General features: G+C 35.7%; 2 protein-coding genes across 3 annotated transcripts; one reads left to right on the top strand and one right to left on the bottom strand.

Annotated features, from left to right (window-relative positions):
* Window positions 1–6,396: 6,396 nt before the first annotated feature.
* LOC149940949 (RNA helicase MOV-10-like) lies at window positions 6,397–11,754 on the top strand. Its single transcript, XM_090177629.1, has 18 exons — window positions 6,397–6,847; window positions 7,003–7,247; window positions 7,319–7,559; window positions 7,621–7,785; window positions 7,845–7,933; window positions 8,004–8,077; window positions 8,349–8,503; window positions 8,567–8,752; window positions 8,815–8,962; window positions 9,070–9,240; window positions 9,309–9,576; window positions 9,646–9,866; window positions 9,925–10,006; window positions 10,518–10,681; window positions 10,746–10,922; window positions 10,989–11,077; window positions 11,143–11,249; window positions 11,312–11,754. Exons 1-18 carry the CDS (start codon window positions 6,630–6,632, stop codon window positions 11,395–11,397), a joined length of 2,886 nt encoding a protein of 961 aa, XP_090033755.1. The 5' UTR covers window positions 6,397–6,629; the 3' UTR covers window positions 11,398–11,754.
* LOC149940948 (ankyrin repeat and BTB/POZ domain-containing protein 1-like) lies at window positions 11,751–14,217 on the bottom strand. 2 transcript variants are annotated; one of them, XM_090177630.1, is made up of 12 exons: window positions 14,131–14,217; window positions 14,005–14,067; window positions 13,572–13,627; window positions 13,367–13,511; window positions 13,150–13,309; window positions 13,049–13,094; window positions 12,874–12,990; window positions 12,690–12,817; window positions 12,548–12,631; window positions 12,318–12,485; window positions 12,058–12,258; window positions 11,751–11,998 (listed from the first exon to the last, which is right to left on the bottom strand). In XM_090177630.1, the coding sequence occupies exons 1-12, from the start codon at window positions 14,184–14,186 to the stop codon at window positions 11,792–11,794; spliced, it is 1,431 nt and encodes a 476-aa protein (XP_090033756.1). In that variant the 5' UTR covers window positions 14,187–14,217; the 3' UTR covers window positions 11,751–11,791. The 2 variants fall into 2 exon arrangements, with proteins under 2 accessions (XP_090033756.1, XP_090033757.1); XM_090177631.1 differs by lacking the exon at window positions 14,131–14,217 and having other exon boundaries at window positions 14,034–14,067.
* Window positions 14,218–14,228: the final 11 nt, after the last annotated feature.

Genomic DNA, 14,228 nt, shown 5'->3' with positions numbered 1-14,228 from the left:
AAACCGTCAATGGGAAAGCTCTCAGTATTCGAATCTAGGGTACGAGTTTAAATTATCTTTGATCCCACCATGGAGGCTGACGAGGAGACGAGCCTCCCCCACCCTTTTTGATAGGAATGATCATTTGTTCCTCGGTTAAAGACTGTCCATGGGAGGGAGTGAGCCAATGTGGAGCTTACGAAAGTCAGATCTAGGGCAGCCTCTGGGCCCCGAGTTGTGCGGCGGATGGCGTCTCCAGTGTTGAGGAGGACCAGACAGTCCTGGGCTTCTAGCCAACTCTGGATGAGGCGGCCTTGCTGATCCGTATGACTACTACCCCAGAGTGTGTTGTGGGCGTTGAAAGTGCCTAGGATAATAGCTGGTGTGTCAACTCCTAGGAGAATATCGTCGAAACATTGTCTGGAGGCTACACCACCCGAGTCATAGATGTTAACAAGTTGGCCCAGGCCGTAATATTAGTTCCACATCAGTGTATTCGAGTGGGCAAACCCATACACCCTTAGTAGACACAGGTAGGCAAACTAATACCAAAGCTGTTGGGGCTACGTGATTTCTTATCGTTTGATATATAAATTGCCATCCTAAGTTAAAGAGTGGATGCCGCCCACCATCAGGAGACCCGGGTGGGAAAACTAATATAAAAGCTGTTGAGCCCATGTGATTTCCTATTGTTTGATATATAATTTACCATAATATGTTAAAGAGTCGGCACCACCCACCCTCAGGATACGCGGGTGGGCAAAGCAATACCAAAGCTGTTGAGGCCATGTGATTTCCTATCGTTAGATATATAAAATTCCATCCTAAGCTGAAGGATTAAAACTTGGGCGCCACCCACAATCAGGATACGTGGGTGGGCAAAGCAATACAAAAGCTGTTGAGGCCATGTGATTTCCTATCGTTTGATATATAATTTACCATCCTATGTTAAAGGGAATATAACCTCTGTTATTTCTGTCGCCCTCCGAGGGTTCTAATATTGTCCGCTGCCTCCCATGGCTTTTCACACCTGCGGCGCTGGCAATCGCTGATTGTGAAGGGAATAAAGGAAATTGATGGGGTCTTCCATAAAGAACGCGTTGGAGGTTCTATTCCCTTTAAAGAGTGGCCACCGCCCACCCTCAGGATACCCGGGTGGGCAAACCAAATTAACCAATACAAAAGCTGTTGAGGCCATGTGATTTCCTATCGTTAGATCAAAGTATCAAAGGTGAACTAGGTAAGCAAAACACGACGAACATAATTCTTTTAAATTATTGAAATTAGTGGAAATATGATTTATAGAAATTCTTAAACTGGGATTAAAATGGGTTTATTTTAGGAAATTTATATCAAACATATGGGTAGTTTAGGCACCAAAAGTCATGAAAATTCGCAAATTCATAAAAAAATACCGATGAATTTATTAACTTGTTTTTTTCGATCACTCTCCCTTTAAGAGGGTTGGTTGGAGGGGGCGGAAATTAACGGCACTGCATGCGGTTCAAAGAGTTCTATCGAATGAGACCAACTGTTTTTTTTCGGTCACTCTCCCTTTAAGGGGGTTGGTCGGAGGGGGCGGAAATTAACGGCACTGCGTGCGGTTCAAAGAGTTCTATCGAATGAGACCAACTTGTTTTTTTCGGTCACTCTCCCTTTAAGGGGGTTGGTCGGAGGGGGCGGAAATTAACGGCACTGCACGTTCTATCGTTTGATATAAAAAGTACTATTCTAAGTTAAAGAGTTGACTTTAACGTATTGTTATTAAAGGGGGGGTCCAAATTGTGCCCCCTGTTTACCTGACAGACCTGAAACTGGCCATCGGTAAAAGTTGTGTAGCCCCACACTGTAATTCAAACTTCCCGCCACGCCCGTGTCACCCTTCGGGCAAATCCACTGTGTTGGGGGGGGGGGGGGGCGAAGTGTGAGGTTCACTTGACCTTAAACGCCGTAAATATACGTAAAATAAGGCGGAAAAAGGAACGACAATTGCGACAACTTAACTAGCCAAATACAAACTATAAAAGTGTTCAAGGGTAAAAGTTCAAGCACGTAATGCAAGAGGACGGCGTGGCTTGATTGGTAAAGGCATCGGGTTATAAAGATTACGGGGCCAGCAGCTATCTGGGTTCAAATTCCGGCGTCGCCAATAATATAATTTATTATATAAATTATTTTTCGCAGCTCCATCTACCGTGTCGTCACTTTCCACAACAAACAAACCACAACAACACTTAACGACATTCCATCCATAGCAATAGTCCCACTTCGATATATATATCGATGTGGAACTAAAAAGAGTAATCCAGCCAGTGGTAAAGCGGATCTTAAGAACCAGCACTTCCATCCCGACACATCCTGGGGAAGGAAGCTGTACCGTCGGAAGAGACCTAGCAACCAAAATCGCAACGCAGCCCCTGGCGCCTTTCGCCGGGGGTGGGAGTGATACGCGGTCCGCGCGGTTGGTACACATCATAAAATCCAAAGTGGACGTTAAAAATTAACTTCATTTTTCATTAATAGGTGTCGGTTTTTTTCGAAGAATATGTAGATTCATAGCCTTTTCGATCGAAAACTAGATTTCGAACTTCGAGATCTCGAAGAATGGTATTCGGTAAAGATTTCGAATAAATCAATGCAAATTGTCGAAGTCGATTTCGACATGGTATAGGGTATCGAGATCGAATTCCCAGTCGATTTTTTACAGAATTGCCCCCCTGGTGGCAATGATAGAGCCGACAGTTGCTGTAAGTGTGACCGAGGCTTATGACTGTGATTCCTTAAACCAATTTTAGATTCCGTGATTAATCTTTGATTCCGTGATTAATCTTTGATTCCGTGATTCGCACGAGATTCCGTGATTCGTATGTGATTCATCGATTCGAGTAGGATTCCAAGATTCCGAAGATTCGGATATTCGAGAGATTCCTGATTAGATTCTTTAGATTCGGAATCACGGAATCAAGGTCCGTACGAGATTCCTCGAAGTGACGGACCCCTCGCAGAAATGTATGATAAAGGTCTAGATAAATTACAGGGGGCTATGATAAATGTCTAGATAAATTACAAGGGGCTATGATAAAGGTCTAGATAAATTTCGGGGCGTCTAAGCCTAACATAAAATACGGAATAAGCGCTTAAATAAAACATCTTCCCAGAAATTGCCAAGAAGTAATATTTCCGACAGCCAGGACTCATAAGTTACTATTTACATAGTGCTTGTTGAAATATTAGAAAGCTGGAAACTTTTCTCGAACATAACATCGGCTTTTTGCTAAGCCTTAACATGGCAAAAAAAGTTACCTGGTTAAAAGGAAACACTTGTTGCATACCGTACTGCAAAAGTAATTCGTTTAGTTCTAAAGGAATTAGTTTTCATCTTTTTCCGAAAGATAATTTTATACGAAATTAATTAACTCTGCCTCCATGAGAAGCCTTAAAATTTCCCGGTAATATAAAAATATTCAGTATAATTTTAATTATTTATACCATAAGAGGATGATAATCTTCTTATACTTAGTTTTAGTAACATTATATATTTTACCTTAAAATATATTATCGAAAATTAACATTAGTCGACGCATTTCTTCTCTGACGCAAAATTCTCATGAGGGCAAAAACGCGTCTCCAATTGGCTTAAATATGACTTTTTGGCTAGCCATTTTAACCGTTTAACCAGAGATCCTGGCAGTTATAGAGATGCGAAACTCCCTATACCCTAAGCAAACCAGTTTTTTTTTTTCAAATTTTTGCCGATCGCAGCGACGCCTGTACGTGGGGAGTAATCGCAGAGATCCTAGGATTGTTACCGTTGTTTACAATTTTTGCGTCTCTCGGCTTGAAACGGGCGCTTCCTTCCGGCCGAAGGGCGGCGCTGATGCTTGCATTTTTTTGTCAGGTTTTCGACGGAGTTTCGCATCTCTATAACTGCCAGGATCTCTGGTTTAACCGACCGACCGGAAATAGTTCCTTCCCAGATGAATTTGGAGAGGGGAGTAAAAACCGAGTATCTTTTATTGAAGCGTCCATTGACACCAAGCAGACACCGAGGAAGGCACGTGACCAAGAGCGCGAGCTTTCTTAGCATTTTAGTACTAAGTGCTTGACCTTTCCACAGGCCGTAGTCTTTAAACACCATCTGTTGGTGTGGTGACTTTTAGTATCTTTTTAAAGCAGGAGACAATGGCTCTCTCGACGATAGCACGAGCTTTCTTACCGATAGATAGCGCCTTATAAGGATAGCCTGCAGAAATTACGCGTTTCTGCTAGCTGTCACCTCCGTATTCACTCCTTTTGAAATATTTTATCTAGACCTTTATATACGTTTCCTATACTGCCCTACATTTCAGAAACGCATTATCGACCAATTTTGAGATTTTGAGTTTCACTACCTTTTATACTAATTTTAAGTCGCTGATTCCTAATTTCAAATCCATTTATTTTTATATCTCCTAGATTTCAAGATATTGTAATTGACAAAACGCATTTTTAAGCCCAATTTTCAAAATTATCGCGCAGAAACGCATTGTCGTGCAGGAGATAAGCATCTGCTTAGGACGTAACGTTGGAATTGGTCCGATAAATTTTTCAAACGCGATAGCATTGTCTGCTAGACTTTCTCGATTAGTTTTACGACCCCACTGGGGCCCCTACTAAAAAGCATACCGGCATACCGGGCATACCATTAGCCAAGATAGGAGCGTACTTGGCCATAAATTTTCCTAGCTTATACAAATCGGCCTGGTTCGCTCTTACCTTAGCTAATGGTATACCCATGCTTTACAGCACGGGAATACCATTTGCTAAGATAAGAGCGAACTTGGCCAGCTTATACAAAGCGTTTTAGCTTCATTTTCGCGCAAGGTTTTGAATGTTTATCCATTTTACCGACATTTTTATTCAGTTTAAATTTCTTATAACTTCATTTTCACACAAGGTTTTGAATGTTTATACATTTTACAGACATCTTTATTCAGTTAAAATGATTTAATTTAATTTCAATAATAAAACGATAATAAATTGTTTTTCCTTCATTTCCGACTACTTTTCAATGAGCATACCTGCGCTTAGAGGGGGCATACTTGCGCCAAAGGGATGGAACTTCATGCAAACGTCATATTTAAATGTTTTTCCTTCATTTCCGACTACTTTTCAATGGGCATACCTGCGCTTAAAGGGGGCATACTTGGGCCAAAGGGATGGAACTTCATGCAAACGTCATATTTAAATGTTTTTCCTTCGTTTCCGACTACTTTTCAATGAGCATACCTGCGCTTAGAGGGGGCATACTTAGGCCAAAGGGATGGAACTTCACGCAAACGTCATATTTAACTGTTTTTCCTTCATTTCCGACTACTTTTCAATGGGCATACCTGCGCTTAGAGGGGGCATACTTGGGCCAAAGGGATGGAACTTCATGCAAACGTCATATTTAAATGTTTTTCCTTCATTTCCGACTACTTTTCAATGCGCTTAGAGGGGGCATACTTGGGCCAAAGGGATGGAACTTCATGCAAACGTCATATTTAAATGTTTTTCCTTCATTTCCGACTACTTTTCAATGGGCAATTAATCCTTCCAAGAAAGCTAAACTAATTGAGGAAATTATTTGTCGAATCCCCGTTATTCATAGATAATTTTGGATGGAGCTGCCAGAAACAACAATAGCGATGACTTACTAAAGAGTCGTGGATTGGCCGAAGAATAGAACGTTATATAGAATGTTATGTTATAATGTAAATTAGTTATAATTGTTTTTATGCTGTGAACAAAATGTTCCTTATTTAAGAATATTTATTTTAACAAATAAAATGTTTTCATTTTTTTATTTTAATACTAAGCTTATTTATAATTAACTTATGATAATATAATTAAATAATTTTTTTTATTAAGTTATGATAATATATAATGTTAAGATAATAGTTACTTTACTCCAGTTATTATTTACTACTTATTTTGATTATTTTCCTTTAAAATTAACTTATAACACGATTTTTGTGGAATCGTCCGATTATAATTAGAAATGCAACAAATTTCATTTAATGCGTTTCTGTTTTGACTCAGGAGTTGGAATTTACTCCGCAGAAACGCATTATGTGATTTTAATGCGTTTCTGCGCAGTATTTTGTTCTTTTGAGGACGTTCAAAACGCATTATGTCGCATTATTCAAACATCCAAGTAATTTAGGTCATTGGTAATGTCATATTCGGAATCTTCGTTAAAAAATACCCCAAATCGATTAATTTCCTCATTTCTAGTTAGTTTAATTTTCTTATTTTTTATAAAAATCACAAAAAGCGATTTTTCTCGAAAACAGCTTTTTGGAGATAATGCGTTTCTGAAATGTAGGGCAGATATATCTATGGTCGTACCCACTGAAGGATCACGTGAAATCAGTAAGTTTTAGTTACGATTTTGCATTATTAAGTTATTAATGCTGAACACGATGTGCGTTTCCTGGCTTGTGTTGTGAAATACAAATGTAGGATATTGGGGGGAGGGGAGAAAGTTATCTACGTAATTACGTTGACAGTTTTTTTTAATTTATTTATCGGTGAGGATGTAGCCAAGTTTGTCAACTTTTAATCTCTATTTGTTAGTAATAGTACGTTATTTTGACATCGAGTTTTAAGGGTGTAAGTGAATCACAATGGCTACTTGTCATGAAAATCGAAGAACAAGGTCTTCCAGTAGGACTCGATCTTCAAATAAGGGAATTTACCCTAAAGCTGACGGGAAGGATTTATTTTCAACTTTAAGTTGCCCAATTTGTGATATATTATGTGAAAATGAAGCAGCTTTTGATGTTCACAAATCTTCACCAAATCACATGCTCAACTACATCAAACACTTTCTGGACCAACATAAGTAAGTTAACTTGATTACATGACATTACCAACCTAATATCATTAGAAAAACACAATTGTCTACGCAAATTTGTGGTATTATAAATGGTACAGACGTTCAAATTACTGTACAGATTGCAAACATTACATATCTTTTACCAAAATGTTTACTTTTAGATCAACATTTATGGAAGACAAAAATGGAGTTAAAGTTAGCTGTCTAGAATACCGGAATTGCGTTCCGGCTTTAGTTGTTCCAACAAGACCATCAGTACCTTGCAGTATAACAATTTGTATTGAAAATCTAGAGGAAACGGTCTACTTTCTTCAATTTGAATTTCTTACCAAAATTCCATGTCTTTATCAAGTTTATGATAATTTAGAAGTTTATACTGGTAATAGAATGATTAAAATGTTAAAAGGTGAATGTCTAAATAATTTTCAAGTTTTTTAAGCATAATTAATTACGTTTTATCTTGCATATTTCAAACAGAATCAACATATCAAATTAAAATTAATTTTGAACCGAAGGATGTTGGTTTATACTTATCACCATTGGCATTTTTATTCAGAAAGGAAAATCATGAAATTTTTTATATCGTGAGGTATATTGAACTTCACTGCCGCGATTCAATTGTGGAGTCTCTGCAAGAGGTGGAACCTTATTGTCCAACTGATCTTGTTCAAAGTTTGGAACCAGCCGCAAAAATATATCCAGGCTTAAGATTTATTAGGTATGGTTTGGTTAGATCGAATTGTGTGATTAGTTGTGTGAATTTTTCTATACATTTCAAGAGCAACACCGAATAAGCCTAAACAAGTTGAAGAAATTGAGTTGAAAAGAGTACAAATCCCGCATACTATGAAAGATGCAATTCTGGATATTCAGAGGACGTATCAAAATGGGAAACATCGTGCTTTACCTCTTCATAAAGAACAAACTTTGATTCGGAATTTGATGTAAAATATTAAACTTTACACGTCGTATAATCTTGTTTTAATGTTTACTTATATTACAGAACACTCTTGAAGGATGGAATGGACATGAAATCCCACAATTATTATTTTCGAACTTTGTTAAACTTTGAAGAGCTACAGTGTGATAAAGGTTTTTAGATAATTTAAAAAAAAGGTAACTGAATATTGATATTTATAGAACTTTGTTTTTGTTTGCAAAGATATACGAAAGTATGACATGTTGGACGTAAAGTTATCAAAACCTGCAAAATCTAAAGACTATTTGACTTTAAATGTAAACAAACTAGATGTCTCTATAAATGGTGCTCACAATAAAATGGAATGGGTCTAATAACTGGTAAACCTTTCACTACAAAATAAAAATTAATTGAGACTTTCTTTATGTAGGGGGGGGGGGGGGGACATTTGCCAGTTAAAATTTGGTTGATGGTCATATAAAACCCATTGGGTTTGGAGAGGCGGTTCCTATTAGCCCAATTCCAGTTTTTGTAGACATCCTGAATTTAAAAACTGGTTTTTAGCAAATTGAATGATATCCAATTTAGGTTCCTGGTTTGGCCGAACAGCGGCCATCAGTTGTACTTGGAGATCATATTTTTGTCAGGAGGGATGATGAAATAAAATCAAAAAAAGATGTCGAATATCAAGGAACCGTTTTTAGCATAACAGACAACACTGTTCTTTTGGGCTTTCATAACCAGTGTGTTTTGCGTGTACTGGCCTATTTGTAGTAGTTGTAGGCTAAAGATTCTGATTATTACAGATTAATGAATCGCTTCATGAATGGTCTTCGATTTGATGTGCGCTTCACATACAATAAATTTCCATTGTTCTCCATGCATAGGTCTTTAGATATACTAACTGACGCTCAGAAGAAATATATTTTATTTCCTTCTTTCTCAACGGCTGCTTCATGCCCTACTCTCTTCAACCCAACTGATCAATTAATGTAAGAGCAATTATTTGTTTCTATCGTAATTGGTATCCAATGTCTTAAAATGTTTTTTATAGAATGTTCAACCGTAAAATTGAGGAGAATCCCCAGCAATGTACTGCTATAAAGCATATTGTCGCTGGCTCGTCACTTCCAGCCCCTTATTTAGTCCATGGTCCACCTGGAACTGGAAAAACTGTCACTATTGTTGAAGCAATAAAACAGGTTTTTTGCAAAATTATATTTCCTCACTACAGGCTGTCATTTAATTTAACAAATTCAAGGATAATATTATTTATAAAAACCACAAATTTAATTGTCTTTTTGAAAAGATATGGAAATCGCAAAAGTTTGGTGGAAAGTCATATATCCTCGTAGCTACACCGTCAAACAGTGCTTCAGATTTGATAACTGAAAGACTATTAGACCACGTGACTTCATCGCACGTATTGCGTTTGTATGCTTATAGTCGAGATTGGAAAAAGGTTCCAGATAAAATTAAGGTATGAATATATAGAGTAGGAATTCAAGAGTTGTATTTCTTATTCTTGTGGGTATTTTTTTCACTTAGAGACACAGTTGCTGCAACTATGATGCGCAAGATAATTGTTTTTACGTGCCATCGAGAGAAAAACTCATGATGTATCGTATTGTCATATCTACTATGATCAATTGTACTCGCATTGTTTCAGTGGCAGTTCCAGAAGGCCATTTTACCCATGTTTTCATTGACGAAGCTGGCCATGGCCTTGAACCTGAAACTCTCATTCCAGTTGCTGGTTTGCTTAAATGTAGATATCCAAAGAGTCAGGGCTATGGTGGCCAACTGGTTTTGGCAGGTAAGAGTGAACTTTTACTAAAAACAGATGATCCAACCATTTGACTCCGACTTTCATTTAAAACTAAAGGAGATCCTGCACAATTAGGGCCATTGATACGATGTAAGGTAGCGGATAAATACAATTTGGGTCGCTCTTTGCTTGAAAGGTTGATGCAGACGTGCGAAGTTTACCAAAGAAAAGATGGCAAGTTTGACCCAAGGGTCCTAACAAGACTAGTCAGAAATTATCGTAGCCACCCAGCGATCGTCAAGTTGCCTAGCAAAATGTTTTACGACGATGAGCTGGAGGTATTTCTTTATTAAATAGTTTCAGTGTGTGTAAAATTTTAATTTATCTACTTATCAGGTGTATGCCGATAAATTTGAAAGGGAGTCTTTGTGTCATTGGGATGGATTGACATATGATGACTTTCCTGTATTGTTTCATGGTAAAACATAAAACCATAAGTAATATAAAAGGGGATAAGCATGATACTTAACAAATGTGGTTAATGATAGCCCAATTGATAGTTTCAAAGCAGGAAAGTTGTCACAACTTGCTCTCTTTAATGGCAAAATTACCGCCAGAATAGTGTGATGGTCAAATTCTAAAGTAACTACTGTCCAAAATGGAGATATTTATGCTAGTGAATTATATCTTAAGTTTCAGTAACTTAATTTGCCACCGTAAACATATTTATTTGACACTTTTCTAGTCTATTAACAGCTCTTGGTATATTTTCAGTACTTAACCACATCATTAAAAAAATACTGTTGCAAAAAAAAAGGATTGTCATACTTATGCGTACTATCTTACCTATGGTAAACCCCAAAATAGGAGAAAACAGCTGCACTTGTTACTAGCGATTGGGCAAAACCCTATAATTTAAAATTACCTATATGAAAGAAATATTTTGTATGGGGAATGTTTAATAGTTATTGCTACAAATCCTTTCCAAGGTATTTATGGACGTGATATGAGAGAGCAAAAAAGTCCATCATATTTCAATGCTGAAGAAGTAGCTATCGTAATACAGTACGTTATCAAGCTTATGGAAGCCAGAAATCGCGGAATAAACTTAACTCAACAGCAAATCGGCATTATCACACCTTACCGACAGCAGGTCCAGAGTCTTTTGTGTTTGCCCATAGCAATATTTATTTTAAGTAATCTTTTTAAATCTTCAGGTAATTAAAATCAAGAATGAACTTCATAAGAAGCGATACGATGAGGTTTCAGTTGGGTCTGTGGATGAATTTCAAGGCCAGGAAAGGAAAGTCATTATTATATCTACAGTTAGAAGCAATCCTGATTTGATGGCCTATGATAGCCAATTTAGACTTGGTTTTGTCAAAAATCCAAAAGTATATAGTTAATATTTTTTGTTATTTGAAAACTTTTTTTCATCTTTGTTTTATTTATTTTCAAAGAGGTTCAATGTTAGTATTACTAGGGCAAAATCTCTGCTCATTATTGTAGGCAATCCAAAGCTGCTAGCTTTAGATAAACACTGGAAAGAGTGAGTTTCTTATAAATCCAAGAACTTAACTGGAATGATTCTTAATTCATTAAATCTTGGTGAAGGTTATTGATGTATTGTTGGAACAAAGGAAGTTATGTAGGATGTGCTTATGAACCTCCAGAACAAGAAATTGCTGATGTGATGGATAGGCTCAAGTCAATGTGTCTTGGTAACTAAAAAAAAAGAATGTTAAAATTTTCCAAGTTTATTAAATTTTTCTTTTTTGCACAGTTCCTTCTTTAAGTGATGCAGAATTAGCTGTTCCAATTAGTCAACGTGCCCAGCAAGAAGATCCTCAGTGGCGCGATGACTTTTAACGTTTCTCTGTAATCTTGGCTACAATGTACCAGACACAATAATTTTCACATTCCTATTTTTGTATCAATTTATGGCCTTTCCACCGTTTTAATCCTTTTGATTCTTCTCAATTTATTTTTCACTTTTTTAAGAATTCACCTTGTTACCAGTCGTTAATTTTTTGTTTTATGCTAAAAAAATTACGATGCGACTGTGATAATGAATATATTTTGTAAGATTTTATATTCTTAAAGTATTAGCAAGAAAGGAATCAACAAAAAAATTCCTATTTTGTTTGTTTTAAAACAAATATGGGAATCTTTTTATTTCACCTTTCTCATTTTTAAATGTGACAATTTATAAAATAAGTTCAAAATAAAGCTTTAATAAATTTTCAAATTTACAATACAAGTCTTAAGCGTCTAAATCTAATTTATCTAAAAGTTGTTCTATCTGTGTGAGTTTTTTATTAGCCTTTTGAATAGCCTCTGAAGTTTGCATGTTGCTATGCAGATGATATCTTATATCATCTATAATCGTGATACTGTCTGTTTCCTGCCTTTCTTTAACATCCTTTGCATCCGTCAAGACCAGTGATTGAAAGTCATCCATATCAAGGACCTAAGAAAGCCATTTTATATTGAAATTATCCACATTTAAATTGTGCAATAAATTGAAACCTTTTCTAAATTATTCGCAAGAAATTTTGCACATTGCTCTTCTAGCCTGGGCAAATTCATAATACGAGCAGTTTTTAAAATCTCAATAACATTTGATAGTTCAAGTTGTGTTCCCAAAAAATTGGCACAATATTTCTTGAGTCCTGTTAGTAAATATAGATCAGCTACACACATGATATCAAAAACATTAGATGATTTCAGCTGAAGAAGAAAAGATTTTGTCATTATCAAGCTTAAATATCCAGTGTAGCTCCAAGTACCTCGGTGGAATTTTGATAGATATACATGTGCAATTTGACAAAGGTATCGACATTTACATCCTTCAATTCAAATTCTGGGATGCTAGCGCTGTATTTTCTTTCAGAGAATTCTCCAAAATGATCTTGTAAAAGCCCTTTGAAATAATCACTTTGACCGCAATAAAAGGCCTTAAATTTCAAAACAATAACTTTTAAAATTCAAAAGTAAGATTTTAAGAGTAATATTTTACTTTGTGACAGAGGAATCTAATGTTGTCTATGCAAAAAGAGACATCAGCAAACTGGCACAAAGTTACCCCATCCTTGGGCTCCAGCTGTGGTGAGAGACTGCATTACGCTTAATTGAACAACTTACATTAAAAACCTACTTACTCTAAAATTTTTAAGCTCAAGAGGTAAAGAATTCCAAGCAAGATTTGCAAAATCCCTCCGTAATTCAATACTATTTGCATTATCTTCAATCAATAACGTGGTTACATTCATACCAGGCTTCGAGCTGACTGTAAACAAGAAATGAAACAAACATACCCAAAAAATGGATAATATTTAAGAGTACCAAAAGATTCCACTTTTTTCTCAGTTAATTCAATTTGTTCTATTAAATTTTCCAACTGACATTGCTTTGCAACAATAACACATTCATTTACTTTATCCAGCGGAGTTTCCAGCCTAGCTAACATTAACAACATTAAATTAGTAATGCTTAATTAAAAATTAGAATCGTAACTAACCAGTATATAAATATTGCATGACAGTCAGAAAGCCATGATAGGTTACCTATGAAAATTAAATTTAATTGAAATACTTTAATTTTAAATATTAAATTTATTACTTTGGGATTATTTATAGTTATAATAGCTTTGTTTTGCCATTTCCCATTCATTAACTGCCTAAAATAGTTGGACCGTGCAGCCAAAATACATCTATGAGCTTGAATTTCTTGGCCTTCAACCACGAAAGTAACATCATTATATTCTCCATCTTCAAAAAGTCTGAAGAAAAAACGTGGCTTTTGTAATTGGCTTGTATTAGAACTAATTTATATTTACTTTCTAAGAAATTCCTCATAAAAATCCCTCCTAATTGACTGCGAGCTCACTACATTAAAATTCCACAAGAGGTTTCGAATTTCATTTGTCAATGCTCCATAAAAACATCTTTCACCATCAAAAGTATTAGCTTCACATCTGGCACCTAGATGTTTTAATACTTAAATCGAATGAGTGATATATTTCTACAATTATATTCAGCTACCATTTTCTAACAAATATTGTACTATATCAATATGGCCACATAAACAAGCATAGTACCTAAAATAATGAAAAATAAACATTTTCTTTGAAATTACAGAATGTAAACAATGGCGTATCTGAAAATTTATCGGGTAAAGGAACTAAAAGTTAAGTTAAAAGGAACCACCTATTTAATTTAATTTAGTTTTTCACTCGAAGACCTATCGGTACGAGATATTAGTAAGTTTTTTAAATGTCTTCAAATTTGTTTAGGGTTTAGCTTTATTATCCCTTTATAATGGACTAATCTACTTATTCGGTAATCAAACGAACTAAAAAGCATTGGCCATATTTTCCATGCTTTGAAATATTTAGTGTTGATGTAATTTCTAGCTTAAACCATCTTGCATGTGTTGATACGCCACTGATTAAATCATATGTTTTAAATTAATTACAGTGGTGTACTATCCCAATTATCCCTCACATTCAATTCAATTTCTTTTTGAATGACCAAATATCTGTAACAATTCAATTATTATAATAAATTATAAAATTAACTCGATCGAATTAAAATAGCTCACTTAATTTTTTCTAAATCACCTTTCTTACAAGAAAAAAATAAATCGTTTAAATCCATTTATAACATAAACAAAACGAAAACTCCAAAGTGTTATAAAAA

The sequence above is a fragment of the Leiobunum rupestre genome, chromosome 6 (genome assembly GCF_980474605.1).
Source record: "Leiobunum rupestre chromosome 6, qqLeiRupe1.1.hap1, whole genome shotgun sequence".
Lineage (NCBI taxonomy): Eukaryota > Metazoa > Arthropoda > Arachnida > Opiliones > Sclerosomatidae > Leiobunum > Leiobunum rupestre.
This window is presented reverse-complemented; position numbering and strand designations above follow the sequence as displayed.

What these genes read in the sequence shown, in the direction of transcription:
- LOC149940948 (XM_090177630.1), bottom strand. Translation starts at nt 14,186, where the DNA reads ATGGATTTAAACGATTTATTTTTTTCTTGTAAGAAAGGTGATTTAGAA. An exon ending in TATGAGGAATTTCTTAGAAA is followed by an intron (nt 13,310 to 13,366) that starts GTAAATATAAAT and finishes TTTTTTCTTCAG; the next exon opens with ACTTTTTGAAGATGGAGAAT. An exon ending in TAACTATAAATAATCCCAAA is followed by an intron (nt 13,095 to 13,149) that starts GTAATAAATTTA and finishes TAATTTTCATAG; the next exon opens with GTAACCTATCATGGCTTTCT.
- LOC149940949 (XM_090177629.1), top strand. Translation starts at nt 6,630, where the DNA reads ATGGCTACTTGTCATGAAAATCGAAGAACAAGGTCTTCCAGTAGGACT. An exon ending in AGGTTCCAGATAAAATTAAG is followed by an intron (nt 9,241 to 9,308) that starts GTATGAATATAT and finishes TTTTTCACTTAG; the next exon opens with AGACACAGTTGCTGCAACTA. An exon ending in GCTCAAGTCAATGTGTCTTG is followed by an intron (nt 11,250 to 11,311) that starts GTAACTAAAAAA and finishes TTTTTTGCACAG; the next exon opens with TTCCTTCTTTAAGTGATGCA.